The 24,821-nt window shown below is 47.4% G+C and overlaps 2 protein-coding genes across 5 annotated transcripts; one reads left to right on the forward strand and one right to left on the reverse strand.

The window, feature by feature from the left end:
- Nucleotides 1-213: 213 nt before the first annotated feature.
- Nucleotides 214-17,741, forward strand: acin1b (apoptotic chromatin condensation inducer 1b). Of its 4 annotated transcripts, XM_076092628.1 has the most exons (18): nucleotides 214-378; nucleotides 1,602-1,667; nucleotides 1,973-2,084; nucleotides 2,241-2,314; nucleotides 2,601-3,182; nucleotides 3,273-4,106; nucleotides 4,218-4,291; nucleotides 8,204-8,324; nucleotides 12,451-12,496; nucleotides 12,718-12,863; nucleotides 13,276-13,422; nucleotides 13,510-13,681; nucleotides 13,825-13,970; nucleotides 15,139-15,246; nucleotides 15,379-15,486; nucleotides 15,635-15,986; nucleotides 16,089-16,189; nucleotides 16,283-17,741. In XM_076092628.1, the coding sequence occupies exons 1-18, from the start codon at nucleotides 244-246 to the stop codon at nucleotides 16,601-16,603; spliced, it is 3,645 nt and encodes a 1,214-aa protein (XP_075948743.1). In that variant the 5' UTR covers nucleotides 214-243; the 3' UTR covers nucleotides 16,604-17,741. The 4 variants fall into 4 exon arrangements, with proteins under 4 accessions (XP_075948743.1, XP_075948740.1, XP_075948741.1 ...); XM_076092625.1 differs by having other exon boundaries at nucleotides 2,601-4,106; XM_076092626.1 differs by having other exon boundaries at nucleotides 2,601-4,106; nucleotides 16,092-16,189.
- ajuba (ajuba LIM protein) lies at nucleotides 17,181-24,092 on the reverse strand. The gene is made up of 8 exons (XM_076092629.1): nucleotides 22,507-24,092; nucleotides 20,185-20,286; nucleotides 19,989-20,056; nucleotides 19,826-19,888; nucleotides 18,875-19,005; nucleotides 18,601-18,652; nucleotides 18,455-18,523; nucleotides 17,181-18,349 (listed from the first exon to the last, which is right to left on the reverse strand). The coding sequence occupies exons 1-8, from the start codon at nucleotides 24,038-24,040 to the stop codon at nucleotides 18,221-18,223; spliced, it is 2,148 nt and encodes a 715-aa protein (XP_075948744.1). The 5' UTR covers nucleotides 24,041-24,092; the 3' UTR covers nucleotides 17,181-18,220.
- Between the last annotated feature and the right edge of the window lie 729 nt (nucleotides 24,093-24,821).

Here is a 24,821-nt window from a genome sequence, read left to right on the forward strand (position 1 = left end):
CCATATACCGTACTTTTCCGTAGACTAGTTAAAATCCGAATAAAAAAACCTTTAAATTAGATATACTCGTCTTTAAAAGTTTGGCTAGGGCCCCAAACTGCCCCAATATCACTTCCTGCTACTGTGCCTGTACTGCTCTGTGGTTCGGACAAAACCGAGCCTTTCCGGAAACTGCCGAGCTGTGACGCTGAGCAGCAGCCGTAGCGACGCCAGTTGGGAGTTTAGACAAGCGGAGGGAGGAAAATGGCGGACGAAGATATTACGCTTGATGGGAAACCTCTACAATCGCTGCGAGTGGCGGATTTAAAAGCCGCTCTGGAGCAAAGAAACCTCCCGAAGAGCGGGCAGAAAAACACACTCCTCAAGCGACTGAAAGGGGTAAGTTTTAACTCATGTTATGGCCGCCTATCTAGTCTGGTTTAAGTTCAGCAGGAGGCGAGAGAGAGACGGTGGGGGTTAACGTTAGAGGCCGTAACGGTGGAAGCGGGAATACATAAATCGCCTGGCGCACGTTAATACACGTCCACAACAGTTTTTTGTTTTCGGTTACGTGTAGCTGACGGTGCAGCGGAACGGCCCAAACGACCGAGTTCATAATTAATTCGTAAGTACACTTCGTGCACCGTGTTGCACACAGTTGAACTGTGCACCTGTCAAGTCGAGGCCTAAGCTGAGTGCACACGGTGTACAGTACGCGAGCGTGCCCGCGCTCGGGGTTACGGGTGCGCGCCTCGCCATGTAAACACAATTTTACGAGCTTCACCAACGAGTAATTTATTCAATTTTTAAGTTGTTTTTTTATCAACACCATTGTTGTTTTGCTCAAGACGTCCAGCCCACAAAAGCCGTAGGTTTCAGGGCCATAGCTCGGATTTTATAAATACTGTGGTCATGAGTCTCAAAAGTCTCCCCTCCCCGAAAAAGATGTCTAAAATAATGTCTAAATCTTTCTTTTATATATATATATATATATAAACGTTTTCTTTTCTTAATTAACTGTTCTCTAATCGTGTTTGGAATTTTTATTTCCAAAAATGAATGTGTAAATGCTGTTTCAGGAATATAGTTTTATTTATTTATTTTTATGGGCTGAAAGTAGTCGAATATATTATGTTATTTGCAATGTTTTTTTCTAAAATATACTGGAATTATTATTGGAATTATTATAGCCAACATGGGGAGAGAGAGGGGAATGAAATGCAACAGATGTCTCAATTGTAATTGGTTTGGAGATATATTTTCTCTGCGTTTCTTAGAGCATTTTTTTGTCATTTCTGGATCGGAGTATAAATTACTGATGCTCTGAATCGTATTAATAATGATGAAAACATTACATTTGTATCAATTTTTGATATGCAGTGTCCCGTTACAAATTAAAAATTGTCAGTGACATTGCAAAACCAACTCGAGCCTTTCACAACGATGAGAAAAAGTTGAGAAATGTATCTCTAAAGGTTAATCTTTTTGCTTTTGTGGGCATATTTAGTATTAATTTAATAAATGATCTGTTTCAACTATAACAAACATTTATTTTAATATTGTTTTGTGACTTATGATGCAGTATTTCACATTTAAATAATACCCCTCTTTATTCCTTGCAGGCTCTGATGCTGGAGAATCTTCAGAAGTCGTCCTCCTCTCACAGTGGGCTGCAGCCCAACTCACAGGTAAGAATAGATTTTTAATATTTCATTTTAATATGTGGGCATTTTAAGCTCTGTAAAAAACATTATTGTATTGATGTATTTTATCGGCTTGAGATCCAACCCATAGAATATTCCCTACAAAGAACAGTTCATAATAAATACTTGTTGAATGTCAAATGTGCCGTTTCATTTTAATTTTTTAATTAATTTTACTAGCAATACTTGCACACTTACATGCACACAGTCACTGCTCTTCTGGCTCTGTGGATTTTCCAGCACAGATGTTTTTAATAAAGTGCCGTTCTGTGTACGTTACTGTGTTGTAGATAGGTGAGGAGATGAGCCAGAATAGCTTCATAAAACAGTACCTGGCCAAGCAGCAGGAGCTCCTTCGCCAGAGACTGGAGAGAGAGGCCCAACAAGAGGAGGAGGCAGAAGGTAATACATAAACACACACAATCACAAATCAGACAATAAACACTGTCTCTGCCGCATGAGCGATGGTCCTTTAGCTTAAAGAACCAGTGGATGTGTGCCATTAATCCTCACATTGTTGCTGACCTTTACCTCCTGCCTTGTGTCCCTCCCTGGCAGAAAGCCCAGCCGTGGTGGAGGAGGATGAAGACCACTCGGAGGACAATGACTGCTCTTCCTATGTCTCTGACAAGGTCTGTAACCTCCACACTCTGAATAGTCAAATGAGGAAAACTAAGGAGTTATCCCTTAAAGCAGGACACACTAAGATGCTTCACATCGATTAGATGAATCTTATTTTTCATTCCCTACAATATTCTACATGTGGTGCTTTTTACGTGACACAAAATCTTTCCAACGCTTGTGTGTTTGAATTGTTTTCCTATGGTTCTTGTAAATGTCTAAAACGCGTGAATGAATGTATAAAACAAATGTAGGCATCTCGCCTTCTCTCAGACTGACTCCATTATTTTTGCCCAGAAGCATCACACCGTACCCCCCAAGCCCTCAATGACCAGGGCAGAGGAGAAAGGAGGAGGAGATTCAGTGATGGGTCACGGGATGATGGCGGCGGCATGCGGCCCTGACGTTGGCCCCGGTCCTATCCTCCACCCACAGGAGTCCATCGAGGCTCCAGGAGTAAGGATGCAGCGAGCCACCTTTCATCAAGGACATAAGGAGCCACCAGCACCATCTCCCCCCCGTGCCGTAGCCTCGCTGTCAGTGCGCGTCCTGGGCCAGCCGGACCGCCAGGGGCTGCCCCCCGCCGTACCCCGAGCCCAGGAGAAGGAGGGCACCGCGCCGAGCGAGCCCGGATCAGCTCATCCCGTGCTCCACCTCAGCCGATCTGCCGGGGTCTCAGCAGGAAGTCAGGTCCAGGAGGACAGTGATGACGATGACGACGAGAGCGAGGATGACGAGGATTGGGGGCCCGGTCCTGGCGGGGCACGAAGAGGCAATCGAGTACCTCCTCAGCCGCAGCAGATGCCTCCAAGCGTCCCATCAACAGCTGCGAGGTCCAAACGCAAGCTTCAGCCTCCGCAGCACATCCCACCTCCACAGGTACACCACACACCAATGCAACTGCGCCACCCCACTCCTCCTCCCTCTCCACCTCCTGACTTGTTTGCCCTACCTGACACTCCCAAACAGAGCCCACCAGACACAGACGACCAGGAGGGAGAAGGCCCCGAGGCTTCATGCGGTCCGAGGGTGCCGCCCTTCCCACCTTCCACCATGCAGAGGGAAGACTCTGACTCAAGCTCTCGTTCCAGCAGTCCTGAGCCCCCTATAAAGCGCAGGCCAGGGCCCCTTTCTCTGCTGGTACACAAGATGGAGTCAGAGGGGGCTTTCCGTGCGGCAGAGGCCGCCTCTGCTGTGGATATGTCTGGAGAGGCCGCACACTCCACCGCTGGGCTCGCCAGTTCCAGTGAATCTCCACTGAAAAGGTTGGAGAGAAAGAGGCTCCAAGAGAACAGAGACGTGGAGGAAGAAAGGCGACTGAAGGAGGAGAAAGAGAGGGAACAACACCAGAAGCAAGAGAGAGAAAGAAAGAAGATCCAAGAACAGGAGAGAGAGAAGAAACGCTTTGAAGAAGAGAAGGAGAAGGAGAGGAAACGGCTGGAAGAGGAGGAGAAACAGCATCAGAAAGAGGAGCGAGAAAAAGAGAGGAAACGCCAGCAGGAGGAAAAAGAGAGACAACTCCAGCAGGAGGAAAAAGAGAGAAAACACCAGCTGGAGGAAAAAGAGAGAAAACACCAGCAGGAGGAAAAAGAGAGAAAACACCAGGATGAGGAGAAGAGACGGGAGGAGAAACTGCTAAAGGAGAAGGACAAGAGACAGGAGACAGCCAACAAAGGATGGGTGGCTGTGACTGAGGCCCAAGACTCCGGTTCCTCATCAGATTCTGACTCCAAATCAGACTCCTCTTCACAATCCTCCTCTTCCTCCTCCGTGGATAAAATCCTCCCTGTCAGGAAGCTCAAGGTCAGTGATCACACAGGATGTCTGTCATCCACTACAGCATTGATAGAGACGTTGGACCTGTTGTGTGTACTGCTATTTCTTTTTTACTATTTAAAAAAAATTATTTCACAGAAGCCAGAGCACGACGCAGAGGATGAGAAAAACACGAACCTGAAAGGAGCAGGGAAACGACACCTTTCAAAGAGGTCAGTAACCATCATTAAAATACAGTTTACCTCATTAACTAGTGGAATTAAGTCTTCAACACCATCTCAGTGACGCATGCATTTCTTCAGTGGCTCCCTGTAATATCTATAAACAATGATGTGTGTGGTTTTATTTCAATAAATTGAGCTATTCTCTCTGTTCTTTCTGGGTATCTCAACTTGCTAGAAGTGACTTAGAGAAGCTTATACATTAAATGCGGTGATAAAATCACATGAGGAGCACTTCAACCGTGGACATATGTAGTCAACGTGGACTAAATCACTGGATTATTTGGATATCCGGGATGATGAGAACATTTTCTAGCTATGCGATCATGCTTACATTAACTTTGGCCCTCGGAGGAAAAAGCAAAAGCTATTTGTATAATAAATTAAGTAAGTTAAGCTGAAGTAGCACATGGTTTTTGTTTTATGACTAGATGGTGGTTAATCAGATTTATGCAGTATTTAGTACTAATACAGAAAGAGCCATGTCTGCACTGAACTATTTTATTTACTAGTAATTTACCATTGTATGTAGTTTGCCAGCATATAAAGGCATAAACAATGCTGTTCTAATTTAAAACATCGGTCACAGATCTCTCTTAAACATGAGTCGGTTGTGTTGCAGTTTGTGTATTTCTTGTCAGGCGTTCACTGAGGCAGCCCCACACGCGGCGTGCCTGCTGCTTGTCTCTTGAGAAAAGAGGGTCCTTTTTTTCTCGCCTTCCCTCGTTGCATTGTCCCGGTTGTCTTTTTCATGTACTTTCCATTGGTGGCTGGCAGTAGAGCTCGTGTTTCCATGCAGCGCAGTCCCTTGCTTAGTTCATATTTTTTAGTTTAATCATATTTCGGAATGCGACACGTTTGAACGTCGTAGCTTTTATTTTGGAAATCTTTGACCGGAAGATATTTCTTTCCCTCTCTCTGGCAGACTTGACACTGGTCTCGCTAGCCAACATGGCCGACATGCATGCATTGCATCCCTGATACCGACGCAGTGCACAGCTAATCAGCAGTAGAAACAAACCGCGACTGGATTTTTTATTTTATTTCGCGTCTCCGATTTCAAACCGACGCCTAACCGGATTAATCGTTGAGCGGCAGAGTGTCACATTTTATCCCCGGGGGTTCCCTCTCAAGGCCGGTTATAATGCTGTCCGAAGGCAACAAAAACGGGTAAGAGCGAGCTAGAGGGCGACTCAAGGCTTTTAGTTAGCTGGTTGTACTGTAACATCCGAAATCAAGCGGTCGTGTACATTGCGATGCTGATGAGCTAACAGCTCCTTCCTGCCTGTTAAATATCATGTCATCAGTCCACATTGGCCTGGTTGTGAGCGTGTTCGCCCATGTGAGGAAGGACCGGGGGTGGGACCGTGGGTGAGGATCTTTTGTTGAGTGAAGGAGCAAGATTTTTCTTTTTCTTTTAGGGGGGGAAGGGGGTCTCCCTTCTATGATGTGTGCTTAAAATAGCTTCACATTGGAGGAGCACATTGATTAATAAATAATGGGCTCAGATTTCATGGTGTGCTGAGGAGAGAGTCATGCGGACAGTGATTTCTCCCCTACTCTGTTATTCTGCTTGACCTCAACATCTCTGTCATGCCAGGTAGATGAGAGATTAAAGAGCAAATGCATTTTATTATTTAATGATGACATCATAATTTTGTTGTCCCATTAAAGCTGATTTATGGCCAAGCTGTACATGCATCTTGTTGTCTACGCCACAGATTACATTTTTTTGTTTTGGGGTTTGTGTGGCTGTAGCTGTTAATGATCTCACTGTTATCGAGGGAGATCATTAAAGCAGACATCTGTTATCTGTACAGTCAGTGTGAATGGACCCTTATGGTGTGATATAATTCTCCCAGCTGGCACCAGCGCTCACACTCTCATCCCCTGAGAGCCCACTATCTGTCCGATTTGATCGGCGACGATGTGATCGTCCAATTTATGAGTCCAGTTAGTTGAGTAGGACATCATTTGAGTAATTTTGTTGAGCTACCGTAAATGAGAACAGGTGCCTCGGGTCATACCACACTTATGGTCACTTCTTGTCAGGTTTTTTGAGCAGCTTAAATAGAGGCGATGCATTTATTTTGTGATGCATTGTGATACTGTTCCCCAGATTCAAGCTGTACTTAATTCCCACGTAGTCGTGTGAATACAAAACAGTTTGATTTGAAGGGCTTTAAGCGTGTTATTTGAAAGGAAAAAGCCAGCATCATGCAGACACACTGTGAAGTCACTCGTTCTTTCTTTAGGTGTCATTGCATCACCTCGGCCTGGGCTTTCCTGATCCTGGGGGGATTGTATTTCTACTAGACATCTGTCTCTCTTTATATGCTGCCCAGGTGTGTCTCTGGCCTTACCCAAGAGCCACACACACACAAACACACACACGGAGACATTGACATCCACACCTAGGGCAAATGAGGCAAGCCATTGTGGCGTGGAGGAGGGGCAACTGCTGTCCTCCTGCCTCCACTCCTCATCGACTAATATCCAGAGGAGGAGGCTGAACACTCACTGGTACATAGACCGACATTACAGGTCCTCCTCTTAAAGAGGAGTCAGTGGCCATGTTACATGTGGAGAAAGAGCAAAGCTGAGGTTTGGTCATTTGAGCTCTTTTTACAGTTATAGGGCAGGTTTTTTATTTAAATCCAAAGGAAACCAAATCACCTTGTTGTAGAAGGGACTTTGATGAAGGTGACTCAGTGTTTGATTTAGAGCGATTATTCTGTTCTACCGCCTTCATCTAGGAGGTCACTCCACTAATCACTGTAACGATTGGTGGTTTAATCAATTTGAGGCTCGGGGAAATCGTGATGTGCACATTTCACGTTTTTCTGATGTTTTTTTTTAGACCAAACATCTAGCCCAATAAAGACAATAATCAGATTAAAAACTGAAAAACAATGGTACACAGGTACACTGAAAATGTATTATTTACTTCCTCATCCTGTGTTAAACGCTAACTATGAAATGCAAAGCATCACGTAACGAATCAATCAACCCGTGGAGAATGTGCACTGTGATGGAGAGAAGGATGCTAGAAGATGTGGTTCTCCCACCTACAGGGCGCTGCCTCAGCGGTACGAGAGGTTAAGGAGGGTAGCTAAAAATATATAATGACATCTGCTCAGTTCTGCTCTCTTAGATAACAGCGATAAAATCCAACAACGTGAAGAAGCTTTTGGCTGTGTGAGGTCTGACTCATAGTAACTCTACAAAGCAGTTATTTTATTGGCTGAGTTAGATTGCTTTCTTGTTTTGATGATCCAGTGTGGATCAGATGAAGACCACACACAGCTGTCTTGCACTATGAGTTTGTTTGAGGGCTGTTTGTGACCCTGGGTGTCAGTTAGCTGGTGAGTTATTCATAGCAGGAGTGACCCAGATCACTGGCCCCCAGCACCCTTCCTCTGACACATCCCGGTGTTTACCCCCCGTCTTGTCCTACACGTCATTTTGTCTACTCTCCCACTAACCCTCATGTCGGCTTCTAGAGCTGAGCTGCAATGTCCTAAAGCTCCAGGTGTTATCATCACATTGCTTGTTTTGTCTGGCCAATCATAAACGACAGTCATGATGCTGTCAATTCATCCTCCTGCCAACACAACGGTCACACCCACTCTGAGGATGCTGCTCGGCCTCATCATCATAGTGCGTATAATTGCAGTCATTATCGATCACTTCTACAAATAAGAGGCTTTGATATGTTTAAATTATGCATCACCTCAGCTCAAGGAAACAATAGTTTGGTTCATTAAAGACGGATCATTTTACTGAGAGTTGGTAAGATCAGACTCTCTGGCGTACCGTTATTGACCCTGAGCTCGGTCACAGTATTTTACAGTCAAAGCTTATTTTCTCCCTCCTCACCCCAAATGTCTCTCCCCCCTGCAGGGAGGTGTCGGAGCCCAGTGCAGCGGCAGTGATGGAGGCGGAACCGGACTCGGAGAGCTCCAGTGCCCAGCAGCCGCCCTCCGGGGCCGAGCCAGAGAACAGCGAGGGTCGCCTGGAGGAGGTAAGGTCACTGAGGTTGGGGGTGTCCTTGCTCTGTCTCCTACTAACCTGCATCCTCATTCATATTAAAGCATGTGTGGTCGACGGCACAAGTTCGGAGGGTAACTTAAAACCAACACAACCCCAAGGTTTTCAAAACAGCTAATTTCCTCGGCTCCTGTGGGGATTTTCTCCTCTCGATTCTGTCTCTGTACACAGCTTCTGTATCCTTTTGTATATGCTCGTCGCATTAATAGATTGAATGCTCATAGGTGAACAAACAGGGGTTGAGTTGGAGTTGGGCCCCGGGGTGAATAGAACTAATCCACTCCATTAATGCAACTAATATTTCATAACTTAGATGATCTCTCACACACTTGGCTTGTCTGTCTGCTACCTGCAGAGGAATGTTAAGTGTTGATGCTGCTGGGACGCAAGTAGTGACGGCAGTAGTGTGTTAAGTTAGGCAATCACGCTGCAGAAAACGCATGCTTCTCACTGTGTGTGTGTGTGTGTGTGTGTGTGTGTGTGTGTGTGTGTGTGTGTGTGAGAGAGTTTGGGAGGGAGGAAGTGATGAAGAAAAACATTAAACTTGAGCGCCCTGACACATCAAGCCGATTATCGAACGCTGTTTAGCGTCTGTGGGCCTTGTTTTCATGATTTATCTGCCAATGTTGGCACTTCTCTGATCAACATTTCAAACGATTGAGAACTTTGAGTCGGTTAGAAGGAGCTCATTTAGCTTAGTGATGTCACTGCTTCTGGCCCATTTTCACTTTATCTTCCTGCAGCTTTTTATCAAACATATTCTCCATTTTCCAAAACTATAATGGGGACAATTAGAAAGACGGATACGTTATTTGGTGTGTCAGGGTCTCAGCCATCGTTGTATCGGACCAGAGTCTAGCATTTTATTGTATCGCAAGCATTTTCACTTATAGAAATTCATTTTTAGATGCATTATTTACATTTACAACCTAATGATACCACAGAGTATCATTGTTGGAGCTCATTATGCGGCTGCTGTGTCTGTTAGCGACGGCCTTGAGCCTCCACCACTTATTGCTGCTGAAACCAGATACCCACGAACATACATTACATTAGCTCTTCAGTACCTAGTTTAGCTTTAGCGGGGGCGCTGCTATCCAAATCACGTTATTACGAGCATGTGTCTTCTTTTTCTTTTAAGTGTTTGTGGATTTTCTTCCCCACCTGCGTTTGCATGAGTAATGGACCCTGACTGTGTGTAGAGATGCATCAGGGCTCGTTTCTGCTGTTTCTTTCACCCACTTTTCATTCTCTCTGCTCTCTCACTTGCTGCCTCCACACTGTCTCTCTCTCTCTCTCTCTCTTTTATTCACTCTTTCACTGTCTCTCTCCCCCTCTTTGTCCCCCTTACTTTCCATCTTTTGCCTCTGTATCCCATCATGAAAGCTTCTCTCTCACTATATATATTTATGGTGTGATTGCTGTTTAAAACCCCATTGATTGCTTTGTTATGAAGGTGCCCATGCCTCTTCCATTGCCCCTAATGGTACCTGCTGCGTACTACTACTACCACCACCACCACCAACACCTCCTCCACTCCTCCTACTCCTACAACTCCTGTCCCGCTATGCCCAAGTGCGTCGCTGTCACCTGAATTAGGCCCAGAGTCTGCAACCCCCACGGCACTGAGTAAAGAGCCTGTAGCCCTCCGGTGACGTGCTGAGCCAGCAGGAACCGGAGCTCGCTTTCGTCAGACCGCCACCGAAAACAGCAGCAGTGGCAGCCATGGTAACTGCAGCTGCACACAGTTGCCATGGTAACCCCAGCCTCAGTACTGGACTGTACTGCGCTGTGTTTGGGGATGATGAATGACGGTGTAAAGGCAGGCGAGGGAGCTCTGTATCGCCTGTCCTCCGCCTATCCCCCGACCCCCATCTGCCATTTTGAGGGTACGCTACATCCTCAAAGTGTTGCCCCTCCAACGTCCACATGCTTCTGTCCTCCAAAACAAAGCTCAGATGAACAAAAACTCTTCAGGGCTCCTGTTTTTGTTCTCACCTCTGGCTCTAATCCCACACTGCCCCCTGCTGGTGGTGTGGAAGAATGACTTTGGACTTCCTGCAGTAACCCTCACAGTGATCAGGACATGAGCGTTTATATACGACCACTGTTTGGGGATTTAAAGTTTGAGAGCGCACTACCAACAAAGCAACTGAAGTAATCGGCTTGGAAGTAATGATTGTGGGGCTTTTTTTATGGCCCAGCCTTTTTAAAAGGCGTGTAAACTCTGTCATCATGCTGTGAACTGTTCCCCTGAACTCTGCACCAGTTCCACCGTAACAGAGACTTTCAAAGGACACGGTGCCAAGGACAAGTAATCCGACACACATTACACACCAAGAATTGATGTGGGTCCAGAGTGACGTTGATCATCCACGCAGAGAGCTGGATGCAACTCAACGAATCATCGCCTCCCTTCCTCTGCAGCCACACCGTCAGTTAGCTCATGATGTTTCATCAGGAAATGCAAAGGTGTCCATACCAGCAAAGATACTCAAGATGATGTCCATCGACCCTCATTCTTCCCTGGATTATAATCTAACAAAGACACATTCTTCTGGATTACTTTTGCCCACTTTTTTTTATTTTTTTTAATCATATTGAAGAGGCCTTCTACCTCTGCTCTCAATGTGCAAAATAATCTCAAGAACTGTGAAGCAACACTCGAGATACTCCCAACCCCCTCAAAGGCCTTCAGGACCGTAAAATGGAGAATATGGACAATTAAAGACGATAAATACAAGCATCATAAAATGGATTTTTTTTTTTTTTACTTGGACTCTAACAAAGTATACGTCGACCCGCACCCCCCCACCCCCCACCCCCGTCAGAATCCATCACAAGGTCAATTTGAAACCCTTGTCTCCCCCAAAAAGACTGAAACTTGACTCTTTTGATCGATCAAGAAATGTCCTCCCCGTTCAAGACAAAAGTCCAATCCAGTGGCTGGTGGCTAATCTGCATACTCTAATCGAGCCCTCACTCCTCTGCCTTCTCTGATTGGATCCTTGTTGCCTAGATACAGTACACACTGTCGTGCGGTCGGGCCATAGTCGAGCCAGTAAGGAATCAGGTGTCAAATGGTACCAGGAAATTACTTGTGATTATGCCTCTATTTAAATTTTATACAAATCTAAAGGATTAACGGAAAAAAAAACATTAAAAAAAATAAGAGGAATTCATTTTGTTCCTCCTCGTAATTTAAAGCAAGAAATTGTAACTGTCACATGTACTGCAGTTTTTACACCAAGATGAAAGTGTTGGTCGTACATTTGACAAACACAAGCTGTGTGTTGTTAAATATGTTTAAATCTTCAAGGTGAATTCAAACTGCAGTACCCAAAAGTCCTGCTGAGCGATCTTTGAGTCCTCAACACTCTGTCCTCCACCTCTGCTGCACAGAACTCATCATCACTCACAACATTTAGCAACCTGACAGTGGATGAGCTTGATCTCATAATGTTCACCTTTTAGTTTTTGCTTCATTGCAAGAGTTTATTGATGTAGTGATTTAGTTAAGTTATTATGGCCGCAATTATTACTGTATTGGTAGGTTCAAAAGACAATATGCACTCTGGACGGATTTAAAATTAGTCACCCAACCTCCTCTAGAGAAGATGCATCCTGTCCAAATGGGACGCAAATCTCTTAAAGTGACAGGATCCACTTAAACGCACCGCCGACAGACACTTCGCTAGTCTCCATCTCCCTTCACTCCTCAGCGTCCTCTAGTGGACATTATCTTGTAATAACACCGAGATATGACCCAGTTTGAGTTTTACACAGGCCAACTGAGAGTCTCTCACACACACACACACACACACACACACACACACACACACACACAGCGTCTTTGAGCAGAGGTGGAAGACGGACATGTCTGGAGTCTCTCTGTATCGACCCAGAACTCTCTCCCTCTCTCCATAATGTGGTACAATTGGAGCCTCCAGGCATCTGTTTAACCCCCTCCCCCCCGCCCCCAAAACCCTCCTCCACTTTTCCTGTTTCACCTCCTCTCTGTTGTTGCCTGTTTGGGTTTTGACTCTCGTTTCTCATCTCGCCCCGCACCCCGTATGTTCTCTCTCTGTCTCTCTTTCCAGAGCACCACTCCGAAGGCCTTCGCTGCTCGCAAGATATCCCTGACCAGTGAGTATATATTCCATTTATAAACTCTGTAAACTTTAATTGGCTACTGCAACCGATGGCAAAACATATCTGGGTTAAAGTATCAAAGCAATTACTTCTGCTTTGAGGCGATGAGCCTGCAGGAACATGTTACTATGGCTCTGTTCAGCAGAGAGCACATCATCCATCGGGGAGTTTCTCTCTTCTCAGTGATGAACCGCATCTTTTTGGCTCCTCCACAGGCAGCAAGACTTCTCCAGCCGCCACAGATGGAGGAGCCGGTGAGCCCGACACGGGAACCGCAGCCGGGAGGAAGAGGAGGTGGGGCTCCAGCACAGCAGTCACCGCTAAGAAACCATCCATCAGCATCACCACTGACTCACTGAAGGTACTGGCACGGCACGTAGACCAGGACCAGGTGTCCATGCAGGCCTGGGAAATTAATGAGATGACTTTGCTTCTTTTAGTTGGAGCAATACGTTTTGATTGGAGCTGACATATTTATTACTTTCATGGCAAAATACAGACCAACACTTCTGAAATGACACTTTACTCTTCAAGGTCATTTTATGTTTCAGAGGAAAACATGTTGTTAACGTACTAATAGTTTATTTTTTAAATCATGGTTCTATATAACGTAAAATAGACCATAAAGCAGAGTATGCTTTTTTAATACTTTCACAAATTAATGAATGAGGGAACAAAACCGCTATCTTTTATCAGGTGTAGTTAAAATATTGAAATATTTCTCTCCCTCTCTTGTTCCTGTCTTTCTTTTTTCCTCCACCACCGTCCTTCAGTCTTTGATCCCAGACATCAAAGTGAAACAGGAGGCCGTGGTGGAGCTGCACCCAGAGGAGCTGCAAATGTCCGGGGACGAGGAGAGCCCGGACACCAGCCGGGGCGACCAGGACAAAGGCCTCAAGATCAGACGCACGGTCACACAGGTCAGAAGAGTTGTACTGTCTCATTACTGTCAGAGGAAAACATTGTGGCTCCAAATACTGAACAGTCTCTCCACCGTTCTTCTCAAGGTTGTGCCAGGTGACAGCCAGGAAAACGGACAGACGAATGAGGAGGAAGAGGTGGACCAAACGGAGAAAGAGAAGCAACGCAGGACCTCCAGAGACAAAAGGAAGGAGAGCGTTTCTGAGGAAGCTTTGGAAACACAGATATCTGTGAAGCTCGAGGTGGAGGCAAAGAAAGGTGAGGCCTCGCTGTGAAGTTTGTGGTTTTTTTTAATTGCTGTTGATTGTCGGGTACAAATCTTTTTGTTGGCTTCTCACTTCCGTCACCCCTCTGGCAGTCCTTCATCTTCACAGACATTCCTCTCCTCTCCTCTCCCTCAGTTATCCCCAGCGACAGTCTGGTGCGTCGCTCCATAAGTCAACAGAAGTCCGGCGTGTCCGTCACCATCGATGACCCCGTCCGTGCAGCCCGGCAGCCCTCGCCGCCTCACGGCGAAGTCTCAAATATCATCCACGTGACCAACCTGGTGGGTTTGTAACTCGAGTCGGAGCCTTAAACTTTGCCCACAAACTAAAATTAGGTTCAGGGGGAAATGATTACACAGACAAATTCCGGCATTTCAAAATCGACCGAAGTTTTTCATGAATGAGGCATATTGTGTGGATGCCAGTGGTAATCACCGTCATTCCCATAATTGGAGTCAGGAACACTTACCCAGGTATTATGGCTGCATTCAAGTAGCACCTTAAGTTTGGGACACACTGCATGACTAAACTGACGAGACTAGACATTACACATTTAATGACTAGCATTTGCAGATTTGAACTTGCGTCATAGAAGCGAGACTTCAAGTAATTCTTGGATCAAAGAGGACCAGATATCTAATGCCACCCAGCCTCAGTGATCTCAGAACAACAGGAATGCAGAACGCAAACAAACAAGTAAAGGTTCATAGCGCTGCCGTGTGACTGTAGTTCTCATCACCATTTTGTTTACCAGAAAACAACCCTGATGGATTTAAGATGTAGGAACAGCTTCACGCTCTGTTTGATGTAAACCAACAATAATTCAGTTATTGGTAGAAGTGTCATGTAGTGTTGGTTGGACAAGGGGTGCACCAATCCTCAGGATTCATCCTCTGGGAAAGATGAATATGTAAACTAAATTTCATGGAAAGTTGTCAAGACCAACATCATCATCCCCAGAGCTACACCGTGGGAGTCTGAGCATTTCTCTCTCCCACTGTTTGTACTTGATTCCCACTGATCTTACTCTCAATGACTGCTGGTAGTCTTCATCCTAAAGTGCTGGATCGAGTGTCAGCGAGTACTCGAGTCTATGCACGGATCCAATATCAGGTTATCATTCAATTCATCAGCTGATTTACATTAAACAGGAACAACAACATCGCTACCCGATTTGTACATCCTGCTCGATATGTACTTCACGTTTGCATCCGATTGCACCCTGTTTGATCCCTGATGATGCTGCATTGTGAACAACAGAGGAGAGCTAGTTAGCTGTTGGTGTGGGAACATCTCAGATGTTTTGGTACAAACTTCAAAAAAATCTGTCTGTTCTCTTGATACACAACAAGATCTTCTCTGCTCAGCTCTTGTCTTGTCTAGTTTTTGCTTTCTATAAACGGACCCCGTCCACCTTTTATTGAGCCATGCTGCCTGTGTGTCCCGTAGGTGCGACCCTTCACCCTGGGCCAGCTCAAAGAGCTGCTGAACAGGACGGGCAGCGTGGTGGAGGAGGGCTTCTGGATCGACAAGATCAAGTCTCACTGCTATGTCACAGTGAGTATCAGCAAATCAACCGTTTTATATTGTCTGCCATCACCTCTGTGTTCTCATCCAGCTGTTCCTGCAGAGATGTGATTACACTTTAAAAGGACTATTTTCAGCCTGATAACCTTCCTGTCCTCATAGTACGCTACAACAGAGGAGGCGGTCGCCACCAGAGCTGCCCTCCACGGGGTCAAATGGCCTCCGAGCAATCCCAAAGTCCTCAGTGTCGACTTCTGTGAGCAGGATGAGGTAACGCAGGAAATGCCAAGTTTCTCTTTTTGTCACTGTTGGTTTATGGACCTTTTTTGTTTTTAATTTGTCCATTACATTTTATCTACACACTCAAACTTTTCCGTCGTGGCTTTTGTCTCATTTATTTATTTATTTTTTCCTGCAGCTGGACATTCAAAAAGGCATCCTGAAGCCAGTAAAGGAGGAGGAACACGTTCCCCCGCCAAGCGGTCCTCAGCCCCGGCTGCCCCCCCTGATGCCCGAGCGAGACAGAGACCGCGAGCACGACCGGGAGAGAGACCGAGGAGGCGTAGCAGGCGTGCGGGACCTGTGGGCGGAGCGACAGAGAGAGATGGAGCGCCGGGAACGAGCCCGCGGCGAGCGGGAATGGGACCGGGATAAGGTCCGGGAATTCGCGAGACCGGGAGAGGAGGAGCAGCAACGATCCCGATCCAGAGACAGAGAGCGGAGGAGGAGAGACCGGGCCAAGAGCAAGGAGAGGAAGACCGATAAGAAGGGTAACGTCTGCAGCTCAGAGTTCAACTAGTTGTTGTGAAGCGATACTTCTTAATAATATCTTCCGCTGTTTGAAGAAATTCACTCTTTATGTTTCCCACCAGCAGAGAAAGGAGACGAGCCTCCTGCAAAGTTGCTCGACGACTTGTTCCTGAAGACCAAAGCAGCTCCATGTATATACTGGCTCCCCCTCTCTGAGGAGCAGGTCGGTTACACACACACTTACTTGTGAACACACTTTAGTTTAGAGTACTTCAGAGATCATTTTCATCCAACCAAACTGCTTTGTGTCCACCAGGCGGTGCAGCGGCTTTTGGACCGCACGGAGCGGCAAAAGGAGCGCGAGCGAAGGCGCAAGGAGCAGCAAGAGGAGGAGGAGAAGAAGCGGGAGGAGGAGAGGAAAGAGAGGCTGAAGGGCCGCGAGAAGGACGGCAGCGTGACGGCGAGCGTCGGGGCAGCCGGCCGAGGAGCCGACCGGGACCGAGAGAGGGACCGCGGCCGAGAGAGGGAGGGGGACAAGAAGAGGGACGACGGACAACGGCCCAGACGACCCTCGGTGGGCGCCGGGAGCGGACGTCGCTCTCGTAGCCGAAGCAACCCCAGGGATAGACGCCGCTGAGGTCCCAAGGAGGGAGGAGGGAGGAGGGAGGAGGGAGGAAGGAGGGAGGAGGAAGGAGGAGGGAGGAGGGAGGAGGGAGGAGGGAGTGTTTTCACTCGGAGATGCATTTCTCTTGCCTCGAGTTCAGGACTACCTGCCGCACCGTGCATAATTTGACCACTCTTTGACGCCGGCGTTGTCTTCCACACACCCCGCCCACCTCCCTCCCCAGCTCGTCTGCATCAGTTTACACAGAAAATGTTGAGTACACATTCTGTTCATAGTACCAGGACCGTCTATCTAGCTCCTGTCCTCCACTCTTCCAGAAGCATATGTCGGTCCTTTCCCTCTGCAGAGAGCGGCGGTCCTCCTCGTCTCTCTAGTGCCGGTAAAGAAAAGAAGCGAGAGAAGCCGGTGGTTCTTCTGGCTCGCCTCAGCATTTTGTCCCACTGAGGTTTGGGAGCCCGCCTCTTTATTTTAGTTCTGCGGGTGCACAGTTCCTTCCTCCTCAGAGCCCTGTAATAAAACAAGTCCAAAATAGATCCCCAACCTTCAGATATTTTCTAGGATCAGTTTTAGCGTTCTCTTCGGCACTGAGTTATTTTTTGTTCCGTACGACTAGATTTGACTTCGTCAAAGAGAGGATTTTGTTTCGTTGAAGTTTTATGAATCATGTTAATGTTTTTTTCAGCCTTGGAGGTTTGTTGTGTGTTACAGCAGGTGATGTTTGTGTGAGTAATAACCTTCATCTCTCTCTCTCTCTCCCACAAAGATGCAACTGGTAGTCTCAACACTGTAACCTAGAAGTGTGTGTGATAGGAAGAGACGTGATGTGGTGACACATGCCCGAGTTTGTCTTTCGTGGATATAAAGATTCTTGTAAAAGTGGTTTATTCTGTAATAATTACAGGAAGCTGACCTTCCTGGCACTGAAGTCTCAGTTTGAAAATCCCTCCTCTGACCTCTCAATCATATATATTTAAGAGGTACAAATACGTTAGCCTTCTAATAGAGTAATGGTTACAATTTTAATATTTTCAATTTTATGCTTTTAGTTGGAAACAGATATTGGTGCTTTTTTTTTCCCCCTTTCCTGCAAGTGCTGAATGTACTGAGAATTTAAAAAAAAATGAATAAATTTAAATTGGTTATCAGCTTCTCTGCTTGGATGTTTTTGCGTTAAACGAATATATTGGAAAACATTTCAACCATGGACGTTGTGTGCATCTGAAAAAAGGTTTGTTATACTGAACACAAATGAATATTTATTACAACATACAGAAATTACAGTAAAGTTTTTCCCCAAATTGTACAGATTCATGTAACAAATCTCTTACAGTAAAGTCAAATTTAAGTGCAAAATGTTTGCTCGCGATAATATATTTACAAAATCCCATGTTCTTCTACAGCAAACAGTAGCCACATTGGGGTAAAAAAAAAAAAAGCAGTAGTTTCTTTCCCGTTCCCTTAAAACTATGGTACAGTAAATAGTACAAGAAGTACAGCAGGCAGTACATGTGACAACAGGGGACTGAAGCAAATCAGTGGAAATGTTTGAGTTTCAGCAGTTTCATCGTACGACAGCATGTTAAGACCAGCTTTAAATAAAAACAGGAAAACCTCCACAGCTGCTGATCATCAGTGTGTGTTGTGAGGGGGAATGTGTGTGTCGCACGCTCTGCTCATGTGACAGGAGTGGCAGAGGAGATGAGAGTCCAGAGGGAAGCACTGCGAGCCGGGCTTATCAGAGAGCTGCTTACCACACTCCTGGGGGGGGGGGTAGAAAGAAAGACGCAGATAAGGACAGGAATGCACACAGAGGAAGTGAGGTCAGGATATAAAGAGGAGCAGAACGAGCTAAAGATTGCTCACCTCGCAGTGGTAGCACTCGAAGTGATAGTCCTTGTTCATGGACACGACCCTGAGGATCTCTTCGCTGCCCTGAGACAAAAGAAACAGAACTTTCAGTCACCTGGAACATTCTGCTCACACACACTAACGCACTTCAGACTACTCACCTCGGTCGGTAAGATGGGCTGTAAACAAGCGGCGCACTTCGGGGCAAAAGTCCTGCAGAAGGACAGGAGAAAGTTTATCTAGTGGTAGAAACCAGCAGCACTCACACAGTGGAGTAATGAAGTGGGATGAGTAACGGACATTCTTCAGATGTTGCACTCGCAAAAGCAAAACAAATCTGACGCATAAATAAAATAATAAATATCACGAGCCACAAAGCAGCAGCAGGACGCCTACTGGTCCGTCCCGGATCAAAACAAAGCGTCAGTGTCTCACTTGTTGTAGTCGGTCACGCAGTAGATGTTGCTGTGGTGGTCCACGGTGAACGGGACCCCGTCCAGAGCCTTGGAGCAGACCACGCAGCGGAAACAGCCCGGATGGTACGAGTTCCCCAGAGCCTGCAGGATCTGAGAGGGAACAACAAGACACCAAGCATTTAAGTCGTTAGAAAGACATTATCTCGTGGTGTACTTTTACCTCAGATAAGACTGCATGTAGGTATGCTAGTGTAATGCTTAAAGGTAGGTTTTGCATCTTTTATCTTGACAAATTGTGAAATCCATTTGCAACCAAACTAATTCGATTTAACATTTTCATCCGCCAAATCAATCATACTGTCTTACCAGCATCTTCTACTTTCAGGTAAGCAGACCAGAAAATATGAGAATAAACTTTATTATTATTTCAGATGGTCGTCGTGAACTTGGTTAAGCCGTTCACATCATGCGGTTCTCACACTCACTGCTCACTTTCTATTTATGTTGTATGTCTTGTGTGGTACAAATATGGTAAAACGTTTGAGGCCAATCACTACAGAGCCATATTTCTTCGTTTATAAAAACAAAAAAAGAAGGCAAACATTCCACTGAAAATCTGCCGTGGGAACCCGAAGAGGAGCCAATAAAAAGGCGTCACTGAATGTCTCAATCCTCTGGAGGGTTCTTAAGAGACATTCTGGGAAACAGGACACATGCAACTAAAAACAAATTCACAGGGCAGGTTAAAGTAAATCATCCTTAAATCTAGCCTAAGTCTCAAGCATTGAGAGGTCTTTGTGCACGTCTTCACATAGCATGTACACACACACACACACACACACACACACACACACACACACACACACACACACACACACACACACACACACACACACACACACACACACACACACACACACACACACACACACACACACACACACACACACACACACACACACACACACACCTGTTCGAGGATGAGGTGGCCACACACACTACACTTCTCAGCGGCAGCCTGGAATCCTGAAAACTGTAATTACAACAAAAGAGATTACCATTAGAAGAAAATCAATCCTCCGTCTCCGAGTGCGAGACGGATGACAAAACACGCCCTGACCCTGGTCTCTCACCATGTAATCCTCTTTACAGTACACAGAGCCGTTGACATTGTAGAAGTCCTTGTTTCTCAGAGTGCGTCCTGCAGAGAGGGGGGAGAGACACGTTAATGGTTACAACAAATGTTTGGAAAAGGTGTCGGTGGTAGAAATTCATTACGCTTAACTACTTTTAAATCATTGCTGTGTGTTGGGGGGGGGGGTTACTCACCACAGGACACACAGGTGAAGCAGCGTGTGTGATAGAGGCTGTCCTGAGCCTGGCAGGCGTTATCCGCCCCGTACACGCCTTTCCCACACTTCACACAGGCTCCTGCCAGCACAGAGGGGGAGGGGGGGGGGGGGGGGGGGACACAACAGACACAAACATGCATTTAGTCGGGAGTAATGGCTCGGCGGGCTCTTAACACTCCCGTTTACGACGCATTCCGAGAGGATGTGTCTGAAATCCAACTCCACACAGAGTGTCAACACTTGTAAATCCTCTCGTTCGCACCACCGAGGGGATTTTCACACAGTTCGAGCCCGGCTACCCACGGCAGCCTCCACTCAAGTGTCTCCGTCGAAGCTCTGTTATTAAAAGGGGAAACTCCACCGGATCAGACTCCAGAAAATAGACCCTTTAAATTTGACTTCAAACCCCACAATTGGAGCCGTTTGGAGATTAAATGAGCTTAAACTACCCCGGGAAACGACATCGCTTATTACTACCTGCATCAGCACTTTTGCTGCTTCCTTCTAGTCAATGAAAGATAATTGTTTTCCCCCCATTTAAAGTAAATTAAACAAATGCCTAACTGCCACTTTCTGGCCAAATTGTATCATCTTTCAGCTCCTTTTCCCCCAATTTAGTGTCAGATATAAAAACTATTGTCATAACAGTTTGCACCAAGTCAAAATTAGCCCACCGTAAAAAGAAACGCCTCTATAATATAAAAACGTAAAGCCAGGCAAACTGTACAGCGACCCAACGTCTCCGTGCGTTACTCATCTCACAGAATACAGTTTAGTGTAAGTACACGTTCAGCACTAGTCGGGGCACTAAATGTAAAGTGGAAAAGTGGCGACAGCGTTTCTGTGATCTATTTAAAGGCTCTGCCTGCGTTTTTTTCCCCTTTCTAATGTGGTCAAGGGAGTGTCACACAAAATTGAGAATTCCTACACTCTTGGACAGTCCTTTCAATATTTAGGAACGGGCACCGAGTCTCTGCCCAAAGCCAAACACTAAAGAGGGAAACAGAGACTCAAACACGTCCTTTTTAACTTGTGGGAAGAAATCATTAACAAAATATGAATTAGCTCTGAAATTAGCTCGGGGCAATATATTTTTACTTTCTGTTTTTATTTAATTAAAGCTCACACTTTCATATAAGTGTGCTGGCGAGTGTCTGCTGAGCTCAGAGCATCTGTCTTCATGCCTCAGAGCTTATGATTCCTTCCTAATGGCTGAGCGGTATAGTATTGGATGTCCCCTCCGGGTACGCATACCTGAGCAGAAAAACAGGCTCCAGCACACCGCCCCTGCACACGCCAAGGCAGCATTACACACACACACACACCAGGATGCACACATGACTCACACACACACAGCGTTACTGTGGCCTGAAGTCACTCGGGGGGGGGGGGGGGGGGGGGGGGGAACACACCCTGCCACAGAGAGACAATACACACACACACACACACACACACACACACAGATCCTGAGCCTTAATCTTCTGTGACTCACAGTAATGGTCAGAGCGGTGTGTATATGGAACCGTGTAATTTGTGTCTTGAGCGTTGCAGCAGAATTTTGCAGTTTAACGGCCGTGTAGAGTCGCTGCATTAGCCCTCATGTGCATCACGGGATCAGCTGACGTCACCTGATGTCTCGGGCCACAGGTGCGACCGTACACACACACACACACACACACACACACACACACACACACACACACACACACACACACACACACACACACACACACACACACACACACACACACACACACACACACACACACACACACACACACACACACACACACACACACACACACACACACACACACACACACACACACACACACACATCTGTCCTACGCGTTTTTTTTAGATTTTTCTTTCTTCTCTTCAGCCGAACACATCTACTTGTCTGGATCAGTTTCTGCAGCCGGAGATGTTTTTCTCTTCTCCTTTATGCTTGGCATGCTACGACGCTGCGTGTCTCTGCAGGTTTCCAAAAAAGGTACCATCCATCCATCCACTCTTTCAACTATTAATCTGTCCGTCCATCCATCCATGCAACCCTTTCATTTAGAGAGAACCCTGTGATCTGACACCAGGCAGCGTGGAGGACAATAATAACACACCGAGGGCGGATGCCGGGTGACCCGGCGCCCCATTAGGAATGCATGGGATACCGTGCGTGAACAGGGATGAGAGTTTACAATTAAAACGCAGCTTTGTTTAACTCGTATCTTGGCTACCTCTCTCCTCCCTTTCCACGTGTGCCCTGAAAACTGTTAAAAGATAAAGAAAAAAAGGATCTCACCAAAGAACTCCTGGCGGTTCTCCACGGCCTCCCTCCCACCTCCGACTCCTGGATCCTCCTGAGGTTTGACGGGCCCTCCGGCTGAGCAGGGCCCCATTGTTATTGTGCTGGGTTTGGAGAGAGCCGTGAGGGCCAGAGACTGCTCCTTCAGCATCAGGCCCTCCAGGAGCCCCCCGCCTGCCAGCGCAGCATCTCTCAGGAGAAGTCGGGTGAGCTCTTCCTGGTAGCGGGTGCCAGGCAGGTCCGAGTACCTGGTCCTGTCTCCCATCACGCCCCCCTCTTTGCCTCTCACTCCGGCCTGCTGCTCCACCCACCACTCCGGGCCGGCCTGGTAGCACGCGGCCCCTGGACTTCCAACAGCGGGCGGGTAGGAGTGTCGGCTATCGTGGGCCCCCGGACGCATCCCTCCATCCAAGTACTGAGTCCAGGCCTCCACAGGGGTCACCCCGGCCCTGCCTGGAGGGCCATAACCAGCCATGGAGCCCCCTGTCTGCATGGAGGGGCATTGCTGCTGTGGGGGGAGGCCCCCGGAGGCCGAGTAGCGAGAGTCGTAGCCCAGGCTGATGCCACTGGTCCGGTTGCTGCTGCAGCGGCTCCCCATGGGGCTTCCTCCGCCGCCGCCGCTGGCCGTGCTGGAGGCGAAGCTGGACCTGGGGCTGACCAGCACCGACTCCTGGAGGCTGAACGACGAGCACGGGCTCAGGGTAGGTCCCGGGGGGTAGAAGAAGCCTCCTCCGCTCCCATCAGATGTGCGGTGCGGTGGATGAGAGAGGGACGCGGGCCTGGGGGTCTCCCACATTTCACTGCCCGTGCTCAGGCGTTTGTAGAACAGAGCCTCCTGGAGAGAGAGGCGCTTGTGCCTCTCGTGCTCAGAGAGGTAGCCGGGCTCTGCCAGACCGCCTCTGGGAGCCGACCCATAGCCCGCGGAGGCCGGGTACGGCGGGGGAGCTGAGAGAGGCGGCGGCTGGGAGAGGAGCTGCTGTCGCCGCACCAGCTGCTGGAGCTCCAGGGAGTAGCGCCGCTGATTGAGGGACGCCTTGGAGCCGAACGCCCCCAGAGGGTCACACTCGGGGCCCAGGCCGGACTCGCGCCTCAGGTGAGAGTCCACGCCGTCGCCCAGGTAGCAGGACGCTCGCTGCTGGGGGGAGCGACGCCTCAGCGGCGCCAAGGTGGAAGGGTGGAGCGGTTGCTCGCCATCCTGAGGGATGGAGGAGGAAGACGGCGATGGGGCGAGAAGCTGAGAGGGAGGCATCCCTCCTCCTCCTCCTCCTCCTCCTCCTCCTCTCCCACTGGCTGGAACACATGCATCGCTTGTGGTCGACGAGGCAAGCGAGAACGGGCCGGGTCTCGAGGGTGAGGCTGCAGAGCTGGGAGCCAGTGGAAGACCGCCGCCGCCCCCGGAGTTGCCAGTGTTGGCGTTGCTGTTGTTGGCGTTGCTGGCAGAGTCATGCTTTTTCTTTGAGCTGTTGAATTTCACACTGCCCGAGTCCGTTAGCTTTAACTTCTCCAATAACTTGCTTATCGGCCTGTCCATGATGAAGCCTTCTCGTGGTTTTTACCTGGCTGGGGCAAAGTCAAATCCTAACCCCCCCCCCCCCCCCCCCCTCCTCCCTCCCCCCTTAAATTACAGATTAATGTGCTCAAATACAGTGTGGGTACACAGCAGAACAACACAGTTCAAGTAAATCTAGTCTTCACTACGACAGATCAAATGGAAGCTTTTCAACCGGTTAAAAACTGGCCTTGAAACCAGCACAAACCTTTTAAAAAAAAGAACCCTTATATACACTCAATAAATACAAGACAGATAAATAAGACTTTTTAAGCCATTTCAGGGTGGTTACATGACTTAAGTCCTGGCAGTCATCTGGTTTGCCTTCATGTGGATAATCCACTGGCACGTGCAGGCTGCGGTGAAGAAGAATCCATTGGATTATTAGGCAATTACTAAAAGAGTTCAAGTCAATCCAGCCAGGAAATAAAAGACAAATACATCCAGGACACTTCGGCGTGACCTATGGTCGTGGAGGGCCTCCTTTGTGGACCCTCATGCGGCTCCACATCTGCATCTTCTCTCCGAGTTAAACTGTCTGAAATACACTTCAGTGGAGTCGGTGTGATATCTTGGTTATCCAGTGCGGTGTGGGGGTGTCTCTCTCCGTTTGAATTTCCCTTTTTTCTTCTTTCTTTTAAACACACAAAGCGGAGAGAGAGGTTCCGCGGGACGCAGTGCTAACAGTTATCACCGCTTCATGTGGGTCCAGTGTAGACAAGAGGAATAAATCCGTCTGTGCACAGATAAGTGGACTCACCCG

This window comes from Anarhichas minor, unplaced genomic scaffold (genome assembly GCF_050575085.1).
Source record: "Anarhichas minor isolate MPS153535 unplaced genomic scaffold, ASM5057508v1 ptg000016l, whole genome shotgun sequence".
Lineage (NCBI taxonomy): Eukaryota > Metazoa > Chordata > Actinopteri > Perciformes > Anarhichadidae > Anarhichas > Anarhichas minor.